At 45.0% G+C, this 24,562-nt stretch overlaps 1 protein-coding gene across 1 annotated transcript in view; it reads left to right on the forward strand.

Moving 5' to 3' along the window:
* Positions 1-212: 212 nt before the first annotated feature.
* The window catches only part of APMAP (adipocyte plasma membrane associated protein), a 35,519-nt gene continuing 11,169 nt past the window's right edge, over positions 213-24,562 (forward strand). Inside the window, exons 1-4 of the mRNA XM_004616170.2 lie at positions 213-366; positions 6,248-6,364; positions 11,084-11,199; positions 22,613-22,705. Of these exons, the coding sequence (XP_004616227.2) occupies positions 275-366; positions 6,248-6,364; positions 11,084-11,199; positions 22,613-22,705 (418 nt within the window). The 5' untranslated portion in view covers positions 213-274. The remainder of the gene's footprint in view (positions 367-6,247; positions 6,365-11,083; positions 11,200-22,612; positions 22,706-24,562) is intronic.

The following is a 24,562-nucleotide window of genomic DNA, read 5'->3' on the forward strand; positions in this document are numbered from 1 at the left end:
CTCACGCCACGAGCTAGGGCGAAAGGAAAGTGCCTGACGTCACTTTCGCACGCCACCGAGAAGGAGGCGGGGCTGTGCTTCCCGCGGCTTCCCGGAGCGCAGGCTCCGCCCACTCCTGGAAAAAATAGGCTACGTCACTTCTGTGCGCGGACAAAGCTGCGCGTGCTCCTCCCACTCTCCCCAGGAGCAGGGCCGGAAGGAATGGGTCTGACGTCACTTATGCGCGCGGCCGAGGAGGGGGCGGGGCCGCGCGGGTTCTGTGCACACTCGCGCCATGAGCGAGGCGGACGGGCTGCGGCAGCGCCGGCCTCTGCGGCCGCAGGTGGTCACGGACGATGGGCCAGCCCCGGAGACTGAGGAGGGCAGGTAGGCCGGCGTCTGGCCTCGCCTCCGGCCGCGGCTCGGCGGAGAGGCGAGCGCAGGCGGCCGTGCGCGGCCCGGCCCGCCGAGGGGACTGGGCACTCAGGGACCGTGAGAGGCACTGTCCGGGGCTGGCCTGGGAGTCTCTAACACACGCTGAAGCGTCATTTTCCTGACGCCATGAGTACATGTCATAAAGTATATCGAGATTGGAGGAGATGTTTGCTTTTGAGCTATGCAATATAAAGATAAAGCGTGAGGCTGGAGCGACCGCGTGGCGGGTAGGCTTTGCCTTGAACGGCGGGCGACCCGGGTTCGATTCCCAGCATCCCATAAGGTCCCCCGAGCACCACCAAGGGTAGTTCCTGAGTGCATGAGCCAGGAGTAACCCCAGAGCATCGCTGGGTGTGACCCAAAAAGAAAGAAAATTAAAAGGAAAAAGCGTTCTGGCGCCCTAACGATAGAACAGCACCCAGGACAGGGCGTTTGCCTTGCACCCACCCACCCAGGACCAATCCCCAGCACCACCTCCAGGCCTCACCAGGCGATGCCTGCTTGCAGAGCCGGGAGTACACGCCCAGCACGGATGGGGGTGCTGGAGAAATGGTCCCGGGGTTCAAGCACTAGGGTCCATCCTGGCACTCCTGGGAGCGGACAGCATCGCCAAAATAAGAACCAGCACCACCCAGCTCTGTAAATCCAGTGTCCTTAGTGACGCCACAGTGAGATCTGAATGGCCCTGGGCAAGAAGGACAGAGTCAGTTTGCATTATTTTTAGTTTCTCTGGGAAGAATTTTTGAATGTTCCAAAATCCTTTATTGTGGCTGGTCTCTTCATTTTGCCTTTCACATTGTGACTGGCATTAAATATATTTTTCTGACTTCCCTGTTGTTGAACTCTGTTCTGATATTCCCACTTGCCCTTTTTTCCTCTTGATTCCTTTTTTTAATATCTCTACTGGCCTCTTCAGAATGAGTTTTTGTGACCCAAATGCATGTCTTCTTACAGAGTTCTTAATCTGTAGTTCTTATTTTTCTCATTTGATCCACCTAAATTGTCTTCTTCACGATCTTTGAGTATTATCTTTTGGAGGGGAGACTTGGGGCCACACCTAGTGGTGCTGGGATACCAGCAGTCAAGCATGAGCCCTGGCCACAGCCTCATGTTAAGCAAGTACCTGAGCCTTGGCACTATCTCTGGCCTCAGATACTGTCTTCTTGATTGTTGTTTTACGGTCTGGTCTTTAATTGAGTTTTCACTCCAAGGAGAGAGAGGATGATCGAGGTTAAACATGGAATCTTGAAGAAAGTTGAAGTGACAACTCTAGAGTAAATTGTAGATGTGCTAAGCAAAATAAAGCCTTGAAAGGTAGTTGTTAGACCAGAATTTGTACAGTGAATTTGAAGGAAAGGGACTCCAGCAGATATTGGGATGGTCTCCTGACTCAGTTTGCAAGGCATTGTTCCCATTGGAAGGTTATTATTGAGTTCTCTGAGTGGTTTCAAGTTACAGGGAAATAGGATGAACATGAGGAATAAAACTGGGAATGTTGGAAACAACGCCAGTGACTGAGAATAGATGACTGGATAAAGAATGCTAAGGTACATCTACACAGTGCAATACTACGAAGCTGTTAGAAAGAATGGGGTCATGAAATTTACTTATAAAAGAATGGATGTGAAGAGTATCATGCTGAGTGAAAGGAGGCTGAAGGAGAGGGGCAGGTATAGAAGGACTGCACTCAGATATATATATATATGTGTGTGTGCATATATATATGTATATATATATTATATATATATGGGACTAATATCCAAGACCAGAATAAACAGGGACTAGGAGGACTGGGCAATAGTTGGAAGCTTGCCGCAAAAGTGTGTGTGGGGTGAAAGGCAGTTAGGATTGAGAAGGGGTCAGCGTGACAATACTAGTTGAAAATGATAATTTTGGACAGGAACTGAGTGTAGTAAGTAGGTAAAGGGATATACCTGATAACCTTTCTGTATCTGTATTGCAAACCATAAGGCCCAAAAGGTGAGAGAGAGAGAATGTGTGCTGAAATCCAGTCATGAACAACTTTGTAAATGTATTATCACTGTCATTCAATTTTTTAAAAGAAACTGGGAATATAGTGATTAAGAAGAAAAATTTGGAAATAAGATTTCAGCCAAACCTCTTAGATATCTCTGAGCTGTAACAGAAAATTTGGTTGTTAAATTCTTTTATTTGTTGTGAGCATCGATGAGCTAAGCACTTCATTGTACCAGTACAGGCTTATTATTATTTGGTATCAATTTCCCGAGATGAAAATGTATTAATAGAATTATTGTGGTATTGAAACTATTTCTCCTCTTTGAGAACAGCATACTTATGTCTGGGAAGAGAGAGAAATTGAATTCCTGGGGCAGTTCCCAGTTTTTTGAGAAGATCCATGTTGTTGGTCCAGTGGGCAGGGTATTTGCCTCGCATACAGCCAGCCTGGGTTTTGGCCCTCAGCACTGCAGTAGTTGCCCAGCCCTGCCAGGAGTGATCCCTGAGCACAAAGCCAGGAGTAAGCACTAAGCACATCTGTGTGGTCCCCAAACCAAAGGAAATAATAATAAGTGAGTGGGAACTGACTGTAATTTAAAATTCATTTCCTGCTGCATAAGGAGTTTGGGGGTCAGGGTATTGCATTTAAGAGCTTTATTGGGAAACGATCAGGGTTGCGTGTGGAAGAATTTCATGACGGGAGAGGGGAAAGGTGGGCAGGCTCTTGCTTTCCGTGGTGAGTTGGGTCAGCTTCGGACAGCAGTGCTGAGCACATGGCCCATCTTCCAGTGGGTAAGGGCTGTCTGGTGAGGTTCCATAGAGTGTGCAAATCAGCCCCTGAGGCTCTGAAAATACACTTGCTAGCAAAAAACAATGCTAGTTATTTTTTGAGCCATCTTTACTCCTGGTGGTACTCATCTCACTCCTGGCTCTGTGCTTAGGGATCACTCCAGGCAGCATGCAGGGGACTATATGCAATTGTGGCAGTTGAACTGGGTTTGCAAGGATAGTGAACATAACATTCCATACATCCCACTGTCTTTCCCTTGTTTGTGCTATTTTAAAAAATAATTGCATATAGGGGCCAGAGCTGTGTTACAGCGGGTAGGGCACTTCCCTTGCACATGACTGACCTGATTTATCCTCAGCACCTCATATGGTTTCCTGAATACTGCCAGGAGTAATCCCTGAGTGCAGAACCAGGAGTAAATCCTGACCAGAGCTAGTGTGGCCCCAACCTTCCCCCCCCACCACCAAAAAAAAAAAATTGACATTGGTGAGCTTCCTGAGTTAAGGAGTCTTACTCAACCTGCAGTGAAGAAATAAGGGCCATTATTGAGAAACCATCCCTGGTTCATTTATATAACACTTCCTTTTAAGCACTCAGCAGTCTTTAGATCATTGCAATAAAGTCTATTGAACTGTACTGCTTAAGGAGTTTGTTTAAGCCACTATTTCTATATTTGGGCGGGTGGGGGGGATGTCACACGCGACGATGCATAGGGATCATTCCTGCACTCAGGAATCATCCCTGGCAGTGCTCAGGGGACCATATGGGATGCCGGGAATGGAACCCAGGTCAGCTGCGTGCAAGGCAAACGCCCTACCCACTGTGCTGTCACTCCAGCCCCAAGCCACTGTTTCTAAAACATGACCTCAGAATGAAACAGGAGAGGCTGAATGATTAGCACCCTGGGGTGTATTGATGGGCTTCTTTTGTGGTGTCCAGCTGCATGTCAGGAGCACCTGGGGGCATGGAGGAAGGGCTTTCCAGGTCCACTCTGTGCATATCAGAACCTACAGGTCTTGTTTAAAGCAAGAAATTCTAGGCTGTGGTTGCCTTTGTGAGTTCTACACTTGGCTCACACCAACCCTTCTCTCACTTTGGGTGGCTGGTGACTGTAAGACACGTTAGCCAGTCATTCAGTAGGAATGTGGAGCTCAGGTTGTCTTCCCTTCCAAACCTAGCAGGAAGCATTGTTGCTTTTGATTCTGGCTGGACCTTTGTTTTGGAAATCATTGAGCCTTTGACCAGTATATCAAGGTGCAGCTATGATGCCATAAACTCTGAGTAAGCTTTCTAAATCATGATTTCAAAAATGTTGAGCAAGGGCTAAGGACAGCCTCTCCTTGCAGGAAGCCCAGGTTTGATTCCCGGCACAACTGGGAATGCCTCTGAACAACAGAACTTGGAGTAGCTCCAGCTGCTCCAGCCCACTACCGAAAGTATTCTACAGTGAAGGAGCTCCTAGTTTCCTTTTTAATTGAGATACACAGTTACTTGGGCTTCCCGGGGCACAGAGGGTTACATAGTTACACACGGCAGAGCCTGACAGGCTACCCTTGGTGTATTCTATATGCCAAAAACAGTAACAAGTCTCAAAAGTAGAGACGTTACTGGTGCCAGCTAGAGCAAATTGATGAGCAACGGAATGACAGTGACAGTGACACAGTTACAAAGTTGTTCATGATTGGGTTTCAGTACTACAGTATTCCCACAGTTCCAAGCTCGTCCCTTCACCGCCCCTTCACCTGTATGTATTTCCCAGCACCAGTGTCCCCAGTTTCCCTCCTGCACCCCTTTCCTCCACCTGATACCTGATCCTATGGCAAACACTTATCTCTCTCTGTCTCTGTCTGTCTGTCTCTCTCTGTCTGTCTGTCTGTCTGTCTGTCTGTCTGTCTGTCTCTCTCTCTCTCTCTCTCTCTCTCTCTCTCTCTCTCTCTCTCTCTCTCTCTCTCTCTCTCCCTTTTGGGCATTAAGGGTTTTTTGTTTTGCAATATAGGTAATAAAAAGGTTTTCCTGTGTATCCCTTTACCTCCTATCAGCGCTCAGCTCTTGTGCAGAGTGACCCATTCCAGCTCTCATTGTCACTCCGTGTCCTAACAGAGGGGCTCCTATTCTGGAGAGTGATATGGGGGCTTGTTAGGCAGAAGTAAAGTCCAGGATCTTGTAGCTATTCCAAAGTAGAGCCAGAGTCATATCTGATATCTAGCTCAGTCTTTCACTTTGTCATTTTAAAATACCCAGATGTGGGGCACTTAATGGGTTCTAACAGATGAGTCTGACCCATTGAGGTTTGTTTCATAGAGAATCTTGCTAGTTGTGGAGAGGGTGAAAGGCATATGGGCTGGCAAGCTTGTGTGTCCACACCCTTGCAGAAGATTGCACAATGCAGTTTCCCCTAGGCACCTCTCCTCTCCCCTGGTGGGGAGAGTGGTTGCATCAGCCTGTTGAGGACAGGCACTTAACCCCTCTGGACCGTGTGGAGGATCAGTGTGATGTGCTTTCTGCTGCACCAGTCCCAGCCACGCGTCTCCCTCAGGGCTTGCCCTTGTCTGTGAGATTTGCTTTTCGAAGAACCGAAGACTTAAAGTCTTCTCCCTTACAGTGCTGGACAGTCACTTGTTTATTTTCCATGTTGAAAGACTTCAGGCCACTTAAAGACAATTAACTCAAGTTAAGGAGCCTCTGGAATGGCATTTATGTGCAACATTTTCATTTAAAACATCTCATTGTTAGTTGGGAGCGTGGGGCGGGGGGCACATCCAGAAGTGCTCAGGACTTATTCCTGGCTCTGTGCTCGGGGAGAACTAGTAAATGCTGAGTGAACACCACTGACCCCTCCAGAGGTAAAGTACGGTCTGATCCCATTTTCGGGAACTGCCACACACAGCAGGGTGATGAGGAGGGCAGAGCTAAGGCATGTTTGCTGACTTTAGCAACAGAATCAGTTGAATCACAGGCTACAAAAGTTGGCTTTCTAGAGGGTGTGGGAACCCTGCGTGTGCAAACGGGCTTCAAGACCAGCCATCTGAGCCTCCTGACCACTGTGATGTCTTTGGGTTTTGGCAGCTCTTTTAGTGGCCGAGTTTTCCGAGTGACCTTCTTGATGTTGGCGGCTTCTCTCACGGTTCCTGTGCTCGGAGCCATGGTACTGCTGGACTCTCCCATAGACCCACAACCTCTCAGGTGAGCTGCCCGGCAATCTGTTTGTGTACCCGGGGCAGGGGTGGGGGGCATTGCCTGCAAGATGGAAGAACCCAACTTGCCTAATCTAAAAGGAGCCAGAGAGATAGTATCGTAGGCTAAGGCTCTTGCCTTGCATGCGGATGACCTGGGTTTGATCCCTGAGCACCTCTGAGAGTGATTCTTGATTGTAGAACCTGGAGTCTGTCTTGCATTATGGGGGGTGGCCCCCAAACCAAGTAAATATATATGTGGTAACTTCTTATAAGAACTAGAAATCATCTTTCTTTGGTGCCTGCATTTTATGTTGAATTAACTGACATAGAATGTATCCATGATACTGTTTGTTGTTTTTTCAAACACAAAACTCTACTGAAAAACAAAAAAACTTTTGAATAACACAAATGAGGAAAGCATAGGTATCAGAAGTACAGAAGCAAGTGAATTCATTTGAGGTAGCAAAAGTATAGTCATCCAATTTCCCAAGCTGTGCAATTAAGTTTTTTTTTTTATGTGGGGCCTTTTTTCTTTCCGATAAGTGCTTGCATTGCTTTTGCTGTGTCTGGCAATTCTGGTAGGTAATATCTGCATTCTCATTTTTTTCTAGGCATTGTTTGAGTTCTTGTATGATTTCCTCTGCAACCCACTGGTTGTTCAGTCCTGAGCTGTCTAATTTTAAGCTGTTTGATTTAAATTCTCCATTTCTGTTTGTGATTAACTACTATTTTCAGTGCATTGTGGTCCTAGAAGATAGTTAATAACAATTGTTTTTTTTTTCCCTCTGTGTGATTCCATTCAGAGATTTTTCTTTTTTAATTGCAATTTGAGTTCTGGGTTTTCATGGGAAAGGGAGAGAGATGATCAGCTCAGCTTGCTTGGAGAGCGAAGGGTGTTGTAGCCAATTACAGTGTCTATACTCTTGATTTTTATGGAGATATGTTTTATGACTCAGCATGTGGTCTGTCTTGGGACATTTGTCTCATGTTCACTGGGGAAGAATGTGTATTTGGCTTTGGGAAAATGGAAAGCAGAAGCTCTTGTCTGATTTCACCCCTTTCAACACATAGAAGGAGTGACTCAGCTACCCAACTAGCAACTGCCATTGATCTTTCTAGATGAGCTGTTTGCCAAAACAGGAGCATGAATTGTGTCCACAGCTGGTGATAAAAACCTAGGCTTGAAACATTCTGAGAGAGGAGGGAACCAGACAGCTGATGACAAAGGAGTTTCTGAACTAGAAAGGGAGGGATAGAGTTTCAGTGATTAAAGATGTCAGTAAAAGTGAACTTGTGTACAGAAAGAGAGGTGAAGAGTATCACTACCTCGGCTCATTGTGTGTACTTCTGACCAAAAACTAAAGGAAGTGGTGCAAGAAGATTCTGAAGTTGTACAGAGAAGTCCTGGGTTTGGGAGCAGATGAACCAGATGTGAAAAGTAGAGAGGAGAAAGCCAGTGGGCTGTGCTGGACAAAGACTTTGCTTTGCCTATTCCTGACACCTTGCTGAGGTCTAGCCTGGAATGTCAGAACTGAGTGAGCATCAAGTAGGGAAGTTTTCCTCCCCACAAATCTCCATAAACTTACTTGAATTTTAATTGTGTACTTCCGTTTGCACTTAAGTCCTTGAGCACCCATAGTGGGTTGTCCTTATTTTTATATATTATGTTTGAGTTTTACAGTTTACCCTGGTAGTAAAATAAATAATTCTTTAGATGGCATGGGAACAGCTTTCAGCTACTGGAAGAATTTCTTTTTGTTTTTGTTTTTGTTTTCCGTTTTGTGTGTGTGTGTGTCACACCCAGTAGTATACAGAGTTTGCTCCTGGCACTTCACTCAGGGATCACTCCTGGCATGGCTTGGGGACCATATGGAATGCTCCAAATTGAACCTGGTTGGCTGCATGCAAGGCAGGTGCTTTGTCTGCTGTACTGTCTGTCTCTCAGGCCCATGGAACAATTCTTATTTCTGTTGGTCTTTAAAACAAAAGCAATAAACCCTCTTCCCAAGAACACTATTGTTTTCTTTTATTTTAAAATTTGTTAATATGGACATAATTTCTTTAAAGAATGATTAGAAACATCCCTATTCTATGAGCAATAATTTTATTTAGTTTCTTTGTTGTTTTGAGCCCTACCTGGCAAACATTCAGGGGTTATTCCTGGCTTTCTGCTCAGGAGTTAGCCCTGAATAAGCAAGGGGAACCCTGTATGGTGCCAAGTATCAAAACGGGAGAAGTTGGCCACGTGCAAGGCAAGGGATTGACACCTGTGTGGTCTCTGGCCTATGAAGAATAATATTTTTGTACTTTTATGGGTGGAGACCAGGTTTACAGAGAGAGTGGGGTATGGATTAAAAGATGCTGGTGTGTCTTGACCCCATGTCCTAGTGCCAGACATGATGGCACATTTACAGCCAAAATCCACAAAGTGCGCAAAGGCAGTTCTAGTTGTCAGTGCCAGGGATTGAACCCTGATGCACACACTTTTTCAGTGAGCCACATTCCTGGCAACACGAATATATGTCAGCATATCAAGGTGACTTGGGAAGGAAGCTTGCAGTGGTCCTGAGCTGGGAGCACGCCCCTGATTGTGGGGGGAGATAGGATACAGCCAGCAGCTGACCTTAAGCAGGAGTTGGCAGCAGTAAGAGCAGCTCCCTGCCTTCTCACGTGTCCCCAGGTCAGACCAGCCATCCGGTGCTGAGTCAGTTCCCGGGACTGCTCTGTGGAAGCCTGTTGCCTTGCTGATGTGGTGGGTTCCTGGCCCATTTTGCCCATCCTTTTTGTTTGCCTGTTTGGGTTTTCTTCTTGTTTTCCTGTTGAGATTATAATTCAGGTGTTTTGTGAGCAGGGACACCACTATGGATGAGGTGGATTTTAAGAGTATTTCCAGAGGCTTCTTGGGGGTTGGAAATAGAGCCTTTCTGTGGACCTGGAGGAGGGGTGATTAAAAATCACACATGACCTCTTGTCTCTTGGGTGAGTGTCAGTATGCACCTACCACAGGAGGCATGAACTTCCAAGACCAGAATGGGAACCAGGTTTGTCCAGCATATTATTCCGGGTTATTTTCTCCAAGAACGTGCTGTCTTGTTCTACAGCCTTGGAAATAAAACTCCTTTCAGAAATATCAAGAGACAGAGTCTCATTGTCCTTCTCTCCCAGAAGGGAGCATACATGATGCATGCCATAACCATGTCACCCAACTCCACATCAGGCTCTTCCAATTGGGGTGCCCCCTGGAGGTGGAGAGTGAGACCCCCTCCCTGCCCCAAGGGTCCCAGCCAGGCAACTGAAACCCTCCAGAACTCCAACACTGCCATGTTCACAGCTGCTTTCCACATGCTTAGGCTGAGCCTTAGCTATCTATGAGTGAACCTATTCCTGGACCACACAACATCTCAGACCTCACACCACCCATACTCCAGTAGTACTGCACCACATTTGATGGGGCTTAAAGTAGAAAGCAACCAGTCTTAGAGGGAAGTATATTTTTTAACAGATACAAATATGTGTGTGTGTGTGTGTGTGTGTGTGTGTGTATATGCACACAAGGCTCAACCTTTAACAACATGTTAGTCATCTCTTATAGAAGGGCTTAATGGCCTCCGGGTGAAATACAACAAACAATCTTCACACTGTTTTCTCTAAGGAAACTTTTTTGAAGCATTTTCAGTGGTTTTTCATAACAAACAATACAAAATAAATTATTTTGGTTCTGCTTTGGGGCAGGGGTTGGGGTTTGGGATGGAAACATCCAAAATATGGTGGTGGCAAGGTGTAATGTTGGTGGGATTAGTGTTCGAATATTAAATGTAATCAAATATTATGAAATACTTCATAAAATTTTTTTAAAAAATTAAAAACCAAAAAATACCAAGAGTATTTTTATTTATTTATTTATTTATTTAGGGGTCACACCTGGTGGTGCACAGGGGTTACTTCTGGCTCATGCACTCAGGAATTACTCCTGGCCGTGCTCAGGGGACCATATGGGATGCTGGGAATCGAACCCGGGTCGACCGCATGCAAGGCAAATGCCTTACCTGCTGTACTATCACTCCAACCCCCCAAGAGTATTTTTTTCTTTTATTTATTTATTTATTTATTTTGCTTTTTGGGTCACACCCAGAGATGCTCAGGGGTTACTCCTGGCTCTGCACTCAGGAATTACTCCTGGCAGTGCTTGGGGGACCATATGGGATGCCGGGGATTGAACCCGGGTCGGCCGTGTGCAAGGCAGACGCCCTACCCTCTGTGCTATTGCTCCGGCCCCAAGAGTATTTTTTTCTAAAGCAGATGGAAAGCTCTAATTAGGAGGTGAAGGAGGGGAGTCTAACTCCTGGAACGTGGTGCCATGTCCTATAAGTAGGTGCCAGCGTAGAGCAGTGCCAAGTAGGATAGAGGGGAAGTGCTCTAGTGGCTGGAATCGTCTCTGCTCTCCACCACCCTCTGCTTTGGTCCTTCCACATGACACACTAAGAAACTAGTGGAAGACAAGGGGGGGAGAGAATTGGCGAGATACTTATTTTCAGTTGTACTTTGTCCTATTACTTCTTGGTAGCCTAGAATAGTTTTTTCCATGACGTTTGTTACTGGTAACAACGGACACAATAAGAACTTGCCTTTTTTTAATCCAAGTTGGAGGAATAACGCATGTGCTAGGTCCTTTGTAAACACGGTATTCAAATATTTTTAGAGACAAATCTCTCTAATTATTTTACAGCTTCAAAGAGCCCCCTCCCTTGGTTGGTGTACTGCAGCCAAATACAAAGTTACGACAGGCGGAAAGGCTATTTGAAAATCAACTTGTTGGACCAGAATCTATAGCAAATATTGGGGGTAAGTAAGTCTCTGGAACTGCAGGGTCTGAGTGGATGGCCTTCGGGGCTAGAGGGAGGTCATCTAAGGAAGCCGTACTGAGACTTCACGCCTCTGGCTTGGGAGGCCCTGGCCTCTGGGCCTCAGTATGCTTGTCCGGTAGACACCACTCACTTAGTGTCCCTGGCCAAGTCTCATCTCTTTACTCTGCTCTGAGTGTTGGATCCATTAAATGGGAGGAAAATGTCATTCGTTTTTCAGACTTAGGTATATAGGGCTTGATTGGGTCTTGTGTCTGAGCTCTGATTAGATTTGGTGTTTAAAATGAATATTAGAACTCTCAGTATTTCCACTGACTTGGTTTTTAATTCACTTTGGTGGATCTAAAACCACCTGCCTCGACTTGATAAAAACATAAGCAAGAAAACCAGTTTCTGTTCCTTGAGCCCTAGAGGTCTGGAGCACGGTGTTTCCTGTGACTGGGAAGGAATGTAGCCTTGGGAGCCAGAAGACGCAGTGAGTGTGTGTGACTCTGAGTGGCTGGCTTGACCTGCGTATGTTGTTCTCATGCCTGGTGCCTGTTCCCCGAGTGGGAGGCCCACGTGTGCCGGGTGTGCTCTTGGCCTCCATGCAGCGCCCCAGCTCAGTCCCCACCTCTGCTTTGGACCTGGCTTTTGACAGCAGGCTCAGCTCTTAGAGCCATCACTTTGACTTGCCAAGTCAGAGCTGTTTCAGAGAGGTGCTTCATGGGTTTGTTTGTTTTTTTTTCAGAGAGATATTGGGGTCTGCTTTGTGTTCCTGGTGAAAAATATTGCATCCAAATTGGAAAAACAAGGCAGTAAAGTGAACTTTGGGAATGTCTCAGGAGGAATGATTTTCTTGTCACTTTCCTCTCCACCTAGATGTCTTAGGCTGAAAGGATGTGGCTTTTCTCTTGTGGACAGCTCTGATTAGGCAGAGTGATTTGGTTTGTTGGTTTGATTTTGTTAGCTTTAAACTTTTTTATAATCTTATTTACCTCCTTACCTTCTTTCTTTTTAGATAGACTTGGTTCTATTATATTTAGTCATTTATCTGTTTTGTCTATTTATCTATTCGGTATCTTTATATACGTGGATAAAATGATCTAATGCTTAACTTTTTTCCTTCTGACTTGATTTTGATTCATTTTGTTCATTTTTGTTGATAAGGACTTTTTTTTTGCTTTTGCTTTGTCTTTGGGCCCCACTTGGCTGCTTCAGTCTTGGTACTCAGGAAATGCTCCTGAAAGAGCTTAGGGAAGCATATGTTGTGCTACCCAGCACAGCACGGCACCATCTTTCTGATTCCTTTAGGATATTTTATACAATAGTATTCCATTGGATAAGAAACCTTATTTTGTTTGCTTAATCAAATGGTAACTCAGTCTTTATGGGGGTAGGGGTGGGGAGGTAGGGTCACATCTGACTGTGCTCAGGACATATCTGTAGCTCTGTGCTCAGAGGTAATTCCTGGAGGTGGTTGGCGGACCATCTGAGGTGCTGGGGATTGAACCTATTGGCTGCATGCAAGACAAGTGCCTTAGCCACTGCACCTCTTTCCAGCTCTGTCTTAAGCTTAAGGAAGCTCCATAGTATTTTCCAGAAAAGATATACTGTGGACTTTCCCCACCACCAGTTCACGTGAGTTTCTTTTTTTCTGCACCCTCTCCTGCACTTGTTCTGGCTGTTCTTACCATTCTCATAGGAGTCAGATTGGTGTTTAACATGATGGCCTTAATTTGTATTGTTTTGATGTTCAGTTAAGATGAACATTTTCTAATATGCCTATTATATTTATGTGTGTGTATCTTATACACATAAATATAATATTTATGTTCTTCTCCCTCTTGAAGAACCTGGCAAGCTACCAAGAGTTTCCTGCTCGCACAGGAGAGAGCCTGGCAAGCTCCCTGTGGCGTATTCATATGCCAAAAGCAGTAACAATGATGGGTCTCATTCCCCTGACCCTGAAGAGCTTCTTATGCAGCACCATTGGGAAGGACGAGTAAAGAGAGGCTGCTAAAATCACAGGGCTGGGACGAATTGAGATGTTACTGGACCCACTCAAGCAGATCGACAATCAATGGGATGACAGTGATACAGTGATATAATCTGCCCTTCTGAAAGTGTTCAGATATTAGATCCCCATTTTTGAAAACATTTTGTTGTTGTCAAGTTGTAAGTAAAAAATAAAAATGCATATAATGTATTTTTTCCTCTACAAAAGCTTTTGTATGTAATGTGGTTTCGGTTATTTACCTTTACTTTTTTTTTAATGTTATTGAATCACCGTGAGATAGTTATAAGCTTTCATGTTTGGGTTACAATCACACAATGATCAAACACCCATCCCTCCACCAGTGCACATTCCCCACCACCACCCCGGTATATCCCCCTTTCCCACCCTCCCCCTGCCTCCATGGCAGACAATATTCCCCATACTCTCTCTCTACTTTTGCATTATGGCTTGCAACACAGACACTGAGAGGTCATCATGTTTGGTCCATTATCTACTTTCGGCACGCATCTCGCATCCGGACTTATTCCTCCAGCCATTATTTTCTTAGTGATCCCTTCTCTATTTCATCTGCCTTCTCCCCTCCGCTCATGAAGCAGGCTTCCAGCTATGGGGCAGTCCTCCTGGCCCTTGCATCTACTGTCCTTGGATGTCAGCCTCATGTGATGTTATTCTATACTCCACAAATGAGTGCAGTCCCTCTATGTCTGTCCCTCTCTTTCTGACTCATTTCACTTAGCATGCCTATCCATTTATAAGCAAATTTCATGACTTCATCTCTAACAGCTGCGTAGTATTCCATTGTGTAGATGTACCAGTTTCTTTAACCAGTCATCTGTTCTAGGGCACTCGGGTTGTTTTTATATTTTGGCTATTGTGAACAGTGCTGCAATGAACATATAGTATTTACCTTTACTTTCATTTCCCCTTGCTATTGGGGTCAAGTCCCCAAAGATACCACTAATGTTAATGTCATGAAGCATTTCATCTTCGTTATCCTTTATGTAATTTATGGTTTTTCGTTTTATGTAAAGTTTTTTATTTTGAATTAATTTTTTAACGTTTTTTTATTTTTTATTGAATCACCATGTGGAAAGTTACTAAGCATTCAGGCTTAAGTCTCAGTTATACAATGGTCGAACATCCATCACTTCACCAGTGCACATATTCCACCACCAAGAACCCCGGTATACCTCTCCTCCCACCCACCCTCCCGCTGATAATTTTCACTTTGCTTTCTCTTTACTTTGATTACATTTAATATTTCCACAAAAACCCTCACTATTGTTGTTGTTTGGAATGTTCCCCCCCCAAAAAAAATCAGACCTGCTGAAAGGAAGCATTTGATAATTTGTTTTCCATTGCTGAGAATGAAGAGATATGAGGTTTTGGATTTCTGTATTTTAGTAACTAAGTCCAGGGAGATTTCTGCCAGAAAGTGCATCATTGCAAGCTCATACCTCTCTTTAGTGGTCCTTATAAGATGTCGGTCGCCACGCCTTTCCACCCCCCCCTGCCCCCCCCCCCGCCCCCAGGAAGGAAAAAGCGGAGAGAGAAAAACCTTTTCCCTCCTGGGGCGGCATAGACCATGGCTTAGTTCACAGTCTAGAGACATTTCTGCAAGAAGCTGCTGGTACCAAAGGTAGTTTAGCTGGCCTCTAGAATCATGGTCATCCAGCAACGGAGAGGCCGCACATGTGCGGCCACCCGGGTCACATCTCAGTGGAGAGCTTAAATTAATTTTTTTTTTTTTTTTTTGCTTTTTGGGTCACACCCAGCGATGCTCAGGGGTTACTCCTGGCTTTGCACTCAGGAATTACTCCTGGCAGTGCTTGGGGGACCATATGGGATGCCGGGGATCGAACCCGGGTCAGCCGCGTGCAAGGCAAACGCCCTACCCGCTGTGCTATCGCTCCGGCCCCAACTTAAATTAATTTTTAATGTGGTGTTCTTTAGGAGTCCAGCTTCATTATTTTGCTGTGTCTCTCCAGCTTTCGTCAGTGTATTTGTGGAGGATTCTCTTTCTCTATTGTACGTCTAAGATCTCTTCCCATTGAAAGCCATGAAGCAGTTTTTTTGTCCTGGCCTTTGCATTGTGTTTCACTATTTTTATTCTACATTAAACCATATTTTTCTAATCGAGACGAATCAGTTCTAATCACTGTTACTTTGCATTATAGTTTGGAGTCGGATAATATAGTTCCTCCATTGTTCATTTCCTTTTCAGGGTTGCTGTAGCTGTTTGAGGCTCCATCTAAGCTTTAATACCTGTTTTCTTTTTCCTTAATAAAGTTGAAATTTGATTGGGATTGCATTGAATCTGCTTACTGCTTTTGTTTAAATGGATATTCTGGTCATATTCATTACCTCTGTTCATGTACGCAGTTCTATCTCTCTGAATCTCTTTTTAGATAGAAAAATGTCCACCGTTTCTTTGTTGCTGTCATGATCAGGGGTTGCAAACACTTGGCTGCAGTGCTTATACACCTTACTTGGGAGCTCAGTTGCAGCTGGGTTTGGTGCAGGGGAGAACGCTTTGTGGTAGTACACCTGGCAGTGCCATGGGGCCACATTTGAGATGTGGGGCCGTGCCAGGCTGGGTCCTGCAGAGCAGCCTTCTCTCTTAAAGTCGCAGAGTTACCGGGGCTGGAGTGATAGCACAGCAGGTAGGGCGTTTGCCTTGCATACGGCCAACCCAGGTTTAAATCCCAGCATTCCATATGCTCCCCTGAGCACCGCCAGGAGTAATTCCTGAGTGTAGAACCAGGAGTAACCCCTGTGCATCGCCGGATGTGACCCAAAAAGAAAAAAAAAATTGCAGAGTTACCATCTAAGTCTTTCACCATCTCTGGGTAATCTATCCCTAGGTATTCAGTTGTTTTGGATGAAATATAAATGGGTTTTCATCCCTAATTCCCTTTTCTTACTCATTATTTGAAAATAGAACACAAATTTTTGCATATTGAATTTGTAACTAGCTACTTTTGTGCTACTGTTTTTCTATTACCTTTTTTTTAAGGCTAAAGTTTATTGCACAGGTAAAGTAGATGCGTCTGAGTCCCGCCACGGATTTCTAGACCTCTCCTTTACCCGTGAATAATGTCACTGGTCCTGTCCCTTGAACGACCTCCCTGCTTCATCTCATGCCTTCCATTGATGGCACCAGATCCTGTCCCTGGTCACTCTCTCTGTCCCCATGTATACTTTCGTCAGTCTCCAGCCATAGACTCTGTGTGTGTGTGTGTGTGTGTGTGTGTGTGTGTGTGTGTGTGTGTGTGTGTGTGTGTGTTATATCCCACAAATGCAAGCAGTCAGTAGTCATTCTTTATCTGACCCTTTCCTTCTGACTCATTTCACTCAGCATGATGCTCTCCATGTTCATCCATTTATAGGCAAATTTCATGACTTCATTTTCCCTAGCAGCCGTATAGTATTCCATTGTGTAGATACACCTTAGTTTCTTTATCCAGTCATCTATTCTCAGGCACTCGGTTGTTTACATAATCTAGCTATTGTGAATAGTGCTGCAATGAACATAGAAATATAGATGGCAATTCTGCTGGGTTTTTTTTTTGTGCCCCCAGCATATATTCCCAGAAGTGGTATTGCTTGGTCAAATGGGAGCTCGATTTCTAGTAATTTGATTAAATTTTTTCCATTTTTTGCATGTAGTTATCAAGTTTTCCCAGCACCACTTGTTAAAGAGGATTTCCGTGCTCCACTTCACATATCTTGCTCCATTATCAAAGAGTCAGTGGCCATATTTGAGAGTCTGTGTCAGGGTATTCAACTCTGTTCCATTGGTCTGCCATCTGTCTTTTTTCCACTACAGTGCTGTTTTAATTACTGCCACTTTGTAGTACAGTTTGAAGTAAGGGAAGGTGATAACCTCCCATCTTCTTTTTTCCAAGAATTACTTTAGCTATTCATGGGAGTTTATTTTTCCATATGAATTTCAAGAGTGTTTCATCTATTTCTTTGAAAAATGTGATGGATATCCTTATAGGAACCGCATTTACTCTGTATAATGCTTTGGGGAGTATTGCCATTTTGACAATGTTAATCCTCCCAGTCCATGAGCAGGGGATGTGTCTCCATTTCCTTGTGAACTCTTTTATTTCTTGATGTAGTGTTTTGAAGTTTTCTTTGTATAGGTTCTTCACCTCTTTAGTAAAGCTGATTCTGAGATACTTTATTTTCTGAGGCAGTATGGTGAATGGGATTTTTAAAAATATCTCTTTTTTATTTTTCATTATTTGTACATAGGAAAGCCATAGACTTTGGGGCATTGATTTTGTAGTCTGCCACTATACAAACTATTGTTTCTAGGAGCATTTTAATAGTTGTAGAGGTCTCTGAGTATGGTATCCTTCTGTCCCTGGAATGAGTCTTACTTGGTCATGATGTATGATCTTTTTGATGAGTTTTTGTATTCTTTTTACTAGTATTTTGTTGAGGACTTTTGGATCTGTGCTCATCAGGGATATCGGCCTATAATTCTCTCCCTTTTTGGTGATGTCTGCCTGCTTTGGGTATCAGGGTGATGTGTGTCTCATCAAAACTGTTTGGAAGTGTTTCTGTTACTTCAGTTTTCTGGAAAGCTGGAAAAGGATTGGGAGTAGTTCCTCTTTAAAGGTAGGGAAGAATTCTCTAGTGAGCCCGTCTGGGCCAGGGCTTTTATTTTAGAGGAATTTTTTTTTTCATAATGCAAATTTATTTTATTTTTTTGTTATTTATTTTATTGAATCACCATGTGGAAAGGTACAAAGTTCTCAGGCTTATGTCTCAGTTATACAATACTCAAACACCCATCCCTTCACCAGTGCCCATATTCCACCACCAAAAACTCCAGTATACCTCCCACCCCCTGCCCCCCTACCCCCACCTGCGTAACTGATAAGTTTCACTTCATTTTCTCTTTACCTTGATTACATTCCATATTTCAACACAAAACTCACTATTGTTGTTGGAGTTTCTCCCACAAAAAAGACAGCCCTACTGCCAAGGAAGCATTTGATAATTAGTTTCCATTGCTGGGAATGAAGAGATACGAAGTCCCACTGTTCCAAGTACATAACTTTTCTTTTCTCCTTCCCGCGCCCCCAAGTTTGTGCCTGCTTAATAGTCCTCGTAATATGGCGGACGCCACACCGCTTCTCCCTGAAAAGGGAAAAAAAATAAGAAGGATATTTCCCCTCCTTGGCCAGCGTGGGGCTATGGCTTAGTTCACAGTCTAGAGACATGGCTGCAAGCAGTTTCTGGGACCAAAAGTAGTCTAGTTGGCCTCTGGATCCCGGTCGATCAGCAGCAAAGTGGCCACACAAAAGTGTGGCCACCCGGGTCGAATCTCTGTGGAGCACGCTCCGGTATCAGCCCCGGCCCGAGACTGCCCAAGTGTCCCGCTGTTCCAAGTACATAATTTTTTTTTCCTTTTTTTTCTTCTTCTCGCGCCACCAAATTCGTACCTGCTTAGTAGACCTCATAATATGGTGGACGCCACGCTGCTTCTTCCCGGAAAGGGAAAAAAACCGAGAAAGAAGGATATTTCTTCTCCTCAGCCAGCGTGGGGCTATGGCTTAGTTCACAGTCTAGAGACATGGCTGCTGCTTTGATTACCTTCAATATTTCAACAAAAAATCTATTATTGTTTGGAGCTTCCCCTCAAAGTCAGACCTACTCAAAAGGAACCATTTCACATTGCTGACAATTAAGAGATATTGAGTCTGTCTCTATTAAGAGATATTAAGGCTGTCAGGGCTGCGCGGTTTTGGATTTCTGTATAAAGTCCAGGGAAAATTCTGCCAGAAGTTGCATCACTGCAAGCTTTTACTTCCCTTTTGTGGTGCTCATAAGATGGAAAAGCCTGGAGAGAGAAACCCTTCTCCCCTGGTGCTACATGGGGCAGTGGCTCAGTTCACAGTCTAGAGGCATTTCTGGGAGCTGCTGGTGTCCACAGTAGTTCAGTTGGCCTCCGGGATCGTGCTCGTGCAGCAGTGGAAAGGCCACACACATGTGGCCGCTGTGCTTAATTCTCGGCGGAGGGTGGGGCCAGTACACCCCGGCCCCCGGGATCTCATGTGTGTCCCGCAGTAGTCGGCTGGTACCTCCATTTTGTGCTCAAAAGCGGTGATCGCCATGCTGTGCCCGGAAAGGAAGGGTTGAGAGAGAGAAACCCTCCCCCCCTGGCGCCGCATGGGGCAGTGGCTCAGTTCACAGTCTGGAGGCATTTCTGCGAGCTGCTCATGTCCAAAGTAGTTCAGTTGGCCTTGGAGGAGATTTTTGATTGCCGTTTCAGTTTCCTCACTAGTGATAGGTTTGTTCATGTATTCCATATTTTTTTTCCCCCTTTTGAAACTGTCATTTTTTAAATTTTTTTATTTATATATTTTTATTAATTAGTGAGTCACCATGAGGGTACAGTAACAGATTTACACATTTTCATACTTGTGTTTCCCTCATACAATGTTTGAGCACCCCTTCCTCTACCAGTGTCCATTCTCCACCACCAGTGAACCCAGTATCCTTCCCACCTCCCAATCCCACCCCCCCTCCCCCACCCCGCCTCTGTGGCAAGGCATTTCCTTTTGTTCTCTCTCTCTCTCTTTTGGGTGTTGTGGTCCGCAATAGGGGTATTGAGTGGCCATCGTGTTCAATCTATATAGTCTACTTTCAGCACGCATCTCCCCTCCCGAGCGGGTTCTCCAACCAGAGCTTACTTGATGTTCCCCTTCTCTATCTGAACTGCCTTTTCCCCCAGCATGTGAGGCCAGTTTCCAAGCCATGGAGCCAACCTCCTGTTACTTATTTCTACTGTTCTTGGGTGTTTGTCTCCTACTCTGTTATTTTATATTCCACAGATGAGCGCAATCTTTCTATGTCTATCTCTTTTTGACTCATTTCGCTTAGCATGATACTTTCCATGTTGATCCAGTTATATGCAGAATTCATGACTTCATCTTTTCTAACAGCTGCATAGTATTCCATTGTATAGATGTACCAAAGTTTCTTTAACCAGTCATCTGTTCTCGGGCACTCTGGTTTTTTCCAGGTTCTGGCTATTGTAAACAGTGCTGCGATGAAAATATAGGTGCAAATGTCATTTTGACTATACTTTTTTGCTTCTCCGGGATATATTCCCAGAAGTGGTATTGCTGGGTCGAAAGGAGCTCAATTTCTAATTTTTTGAGAAGCGTCCATATTGTTTTCCAGAAGGGCTGAATCAGTCGGCATTCCCACCAACAGTGTAGAAGGGTCCCTTTCTCCCCACATCCCCTCCAACAGCCATTGCTTTTTTTCTTTTGAGTGTGTGCCATTCTCTGTGGTGTGAGGTGGTATCTCATAGTTGTTTGGATCTGCATCTCCCTGATGATTAGTGATGCAGAGCACTTTTTCATGTGCCTTTTGGCCATTTGTATCTCTTCTTTGGAAAAGTTTCTGTTCATTTCTTCACCCCATTTTCTGATTGGGTTGGATGTTTTCTTCTTGTAGAGTTCAAGCAGTGCTTTTTATACCCTTGATATCAGCCCCTTATCGGAGGAGTATTGGGTGGAATATCCTTTCCCATTCTGTAGATTGTTTTTGTATTCTGGTCACTGTATCTTTTGCGGTGCAGAAGCTTCTTAGTTTAGTATAGTCCCATTTGTTTATCTGTTTCCATTTGGTTGATCGGTTGTGTGTCATCTTTGAAGATACTGCTAGCTTTAATATCGTGGAGGGTTTTGCCGGCCTTGTCTTCAATGTACCTTATGGTTTGTGGTCTGATGTTGAGGTCTTTAATCCATTTTGATCTGACTTTTGTGCATGGTGTCAGGTCGAGGTCTAAGCCCATTCTTTTGCATGTGGTTGCCCAGTTGTGCCAGCACCATTTGTTAAAGAGGCTTTCCTTGCTCCAGTTCACATTTCTTGCTCCCTTATCAAAGATTAGATGATCATACATTTGGGGTTGTGTGTAGGGATATTTCACCTTCTTTCATCGGTCTGCAGCTCTACCTTTATTCCAGTACCATGCTGTTTTAATTGTTACCGCTTTGTAGTAAAGTTTAAGGTTGGGGAGGGTCCAAATTTTCTTGGTTCAGCCTTGGGAGGTTTTAGGAATCTAGGAATTTATCCATTTCTTCGAGTTTCTCTTGTTCTGTGACATACAGTTTCTCAAAGTAATCAAGTAATCTCTGAGGATCCTTCGAATTCTGTGGTTTCTGTGTGATGTTCCTCCTTTGATTTCTGATTCAATTTATTAGGGTTTTCTCTCTGTGTCTGTCTCTCTACTCTCTCTCTCTCTCTCTCTCTCTCTCTCTCAGTCTGGGGTTTGAGGGATGCTACTCACCAGAGTTCTCAGACCGAACACTAGGTACCTGATCTTATCCACAGATTGGCATCTCTGCGGAGAATATTCATGAAGCAGGAGAGTTGAGCCGTCAGTGTGCTGCAGTGGTCTTCACTGTCTTTGAGTCAGTGCTATGGTGACAGTTCTTCATGTATCCCTTTGTAAATGTCTTTCAGAGATTTCTGTCATTGTTCAGACAGCACAGAGTATGATCACACAACTGAGAGGGTACTGCTGCTGTGTGGCTTGGCTTTTATAACCATTGTTGTGTATGCAGCTCATTGTTGATCTAAGATCAAGCCACATTTGTGTGTGTGTTTACTGGATAGCTGGGTTCCTTGGTGAAACCTAGTTGAATCTCCTTTATTGGTTATTGTGTCATTCTGTCTTTCACTGGTTTAACTAGACTATTGATGTTAAGATGATTGCTGATATATTTGTATAGGCACCATCTTTGCTACTGTTCTTTTATTTGTTGCCTTGGTTTTATTCTAATTTTTGTGTGCCACATTCTGCCTTTTGTCATTTTCCTTGAGTATTTCATGATCCTATTTTTCTCTCTCCTTAACTTTTTAGTTGCACATTTAAAAACCACCCTTTCAGTGGCTGCCCTAGAATTTGCATTGTCTATTTTAAAACTACAGATTGTTCCACCTGGTCTGTGTGCCACCTTTGCAAAGGGCAGTGCGACCCTCCCTATTGCTCCAGTTGTGGTATGTCTGCTGTCACAGGAGCATATGGCATGCTTTAAATCTATCCCAGATGTAAGCAGCAGCAGACGCAGATGTGAGGCAGGCGTGGCTAGGAGCCCCTGATTGCACTTGGCAAGGGGAAAAGTTGGGTTTTTATTTCTGGCAGGGTCCCCCACACTCTGTGCCTAGGGTCATGTCCAGGTTGTGTCAGGCCTCTCTGTGCTCAGACATCATCGCTCCCACCTTCACAGCTGAGTGTGGTCACTGTCCTCAGGCTGACCTGTTAATTCTTATTTTTTTCTCTTTCCTCTTTCCCTCACCCCTTTTCCTTTTCTCTTCCCCTCCCCTCCCTTACCTTTTCTTTTCTCCTCTCCTCTTTCAGATGTGATGTTCACCGGGACTGCGGATGGCCGGATCCTCAAGCTGGACAACAGTGAAGTAGAAGTCATAGCTCAGCTTGGCTCGGGCCCCTGCAGTAAGTCGGCAGTGGTCCCTCTGACGCCTCCCCCCCCCCCCACCCCCAGCCCTCGCATCCAAAGCTGTTTCCCTGGCTGTGAGGAAAGGAATACTGCCCACTCCCCCACCCCCACCCCCACCCGCTGCAGAGGGCTTGGTTGGGGTGTCCTAGCAGGGCCTTCTGGCTCCTGCCCTTTCCGAAGCAGAGACCCTCATTTGCTCTGGAGGTGCCTTGGGTGAGATTAGGTGCTGTCTAGAGTTGGCTTGCTTCTTGCTAAATGTTTGAATGCAATTCCTGTCTTCACTTGAAGTGACTTTCAGGTGAGAACACTCTTCATTCACTTAGGCTTAAGGAGACTAGAGGTGTATCATTATTTAAAGCTGGTAGTCCATGGGTTTCTCATAAGTTACTTTTTAACAACTAGAATGTTTTTACATTAAAATGATGCCTTTTTATTGTGCGTCACACAAGGGGACAGATAAGAAAGTACAAATGGGGCTGGAGAGCTAATACAGCTTGCCTTGCACATGCATCTCATGGTCTCCTGAGTCCTCCGGGAGTGATTCCTGAGTACAGAGCCGGGAGGCAGGCCCTGAGATTCGTCAGATGTGGCCCAAAATCAAAAAAAGAAAGAAAGCACAAATCTTCTCAGGTGTGAATATTCTCAGGTGTGACTGTAACTAACATTTAGCAAATGACTTTCCAGGTATTTTTTTCTCTGTGGAGATTCACAGCCATGCTTGGTTGGTTTTTATATAAGGACCCCTGCCTTAGTGATGGGGGAGCACCAGGGCTTATTCTGGCCACTGCCCAATAGTTCAGTGCTCATGCCTGGGGCCTCAGGCTCCCCAGCATTGCCAGGGTGGGACTTGGGGCTGCCTGCTCGCAAGGTGTGCTCTCAGACCTTTTCACTGTCTTCCTGGCTCTGTCACACAGTTTCATGTGATGGAATCATAGTATTTTCTTTTTTACCTGCCTTTTTTTACTCCATAGTTTGGACGAAAGTGTCCCTATCGTTAGAACCCTACAGTAAACACCATGTAGTGATGCCCTGAGAGCCCCTCAGTAAGGACCCTGCAGTGAACACTGCCGTCAGCACATGGTAGCAGACATGATATGAGCACCTTGGAGTGAGGACTCTGCAGTAAGTAACCTGGAGAAAGCACTATGGAGTAAGTACCCAGAAGGGAACACACTGTAGTAAGCACCCTGCAGTGAGTAATAGGTGTTCTAGAGGGAGCAGTCTGCAGTAAGTGCCCTAGAATGAACCTTGTGCAGTAAGAACCATGGAGTGAGTACTCTGTCGTGAGCACCAGAAGTGGACATTCTCTGGCATGCTGTCGGCACTGAGCCCCCAGAAGGGAAACCCTGGTGAGCGTTTTGAGTCAGCACTGAGTGAGCATCTGCAGTGAGAATCCCTGAGTGCCTGCCCTATGTGAATATGTATCGCCTCAGCTGAGACAGAATGTCAGTTGTGGAGTAGAGTAATGTGTCCAAGAAGTGAAGTAGTAGTTTGTCCTTCGGATCAAGCATATGACCTGACATCCCAAGCCCTGAGGTTTGGGGGGTTTCTGGACTCAGGGCCTTGGTCCTGATGAACTGTTCTGGTTTGGGGATGCCATTGTGGGCTTTATTCTTCAATATTAATTACTATGTATATTTCTAGGTTCTCAGCTCTGGCACTCTGCTTTTTATTTCCTTTGGTGTGGGGGGGGCAACAAACAGTGCCAGGGACGACTCCTCTTCTTCCTCAGCCTGGTGTTTCAATGCCTGGGTCTGGCAGAACCACAGTGCTCTCGTCCAGTGGTGCTGGGGCCACTAGTACTCCCAGTGGTACTTAGGGGACTGTGCTTGCTGGGGATGGCTCTCGGGACT

The sequence above is a fragment of the Sorex araneus genome, chromosome 2 (genome assembly GCF_027595985.1).
Source record: "Sorex araneus isolate mSorAra2 chromosome 2, mSorAra2.pri, whole genome shotgun sequence".
Taxonomy (NCBI): domain Eukaryota; kingdom Metazoa; phylum Chordata; class Mammalia; order Eulipotyphla; family Soricidae; genus Sorex; species Sorex araneus.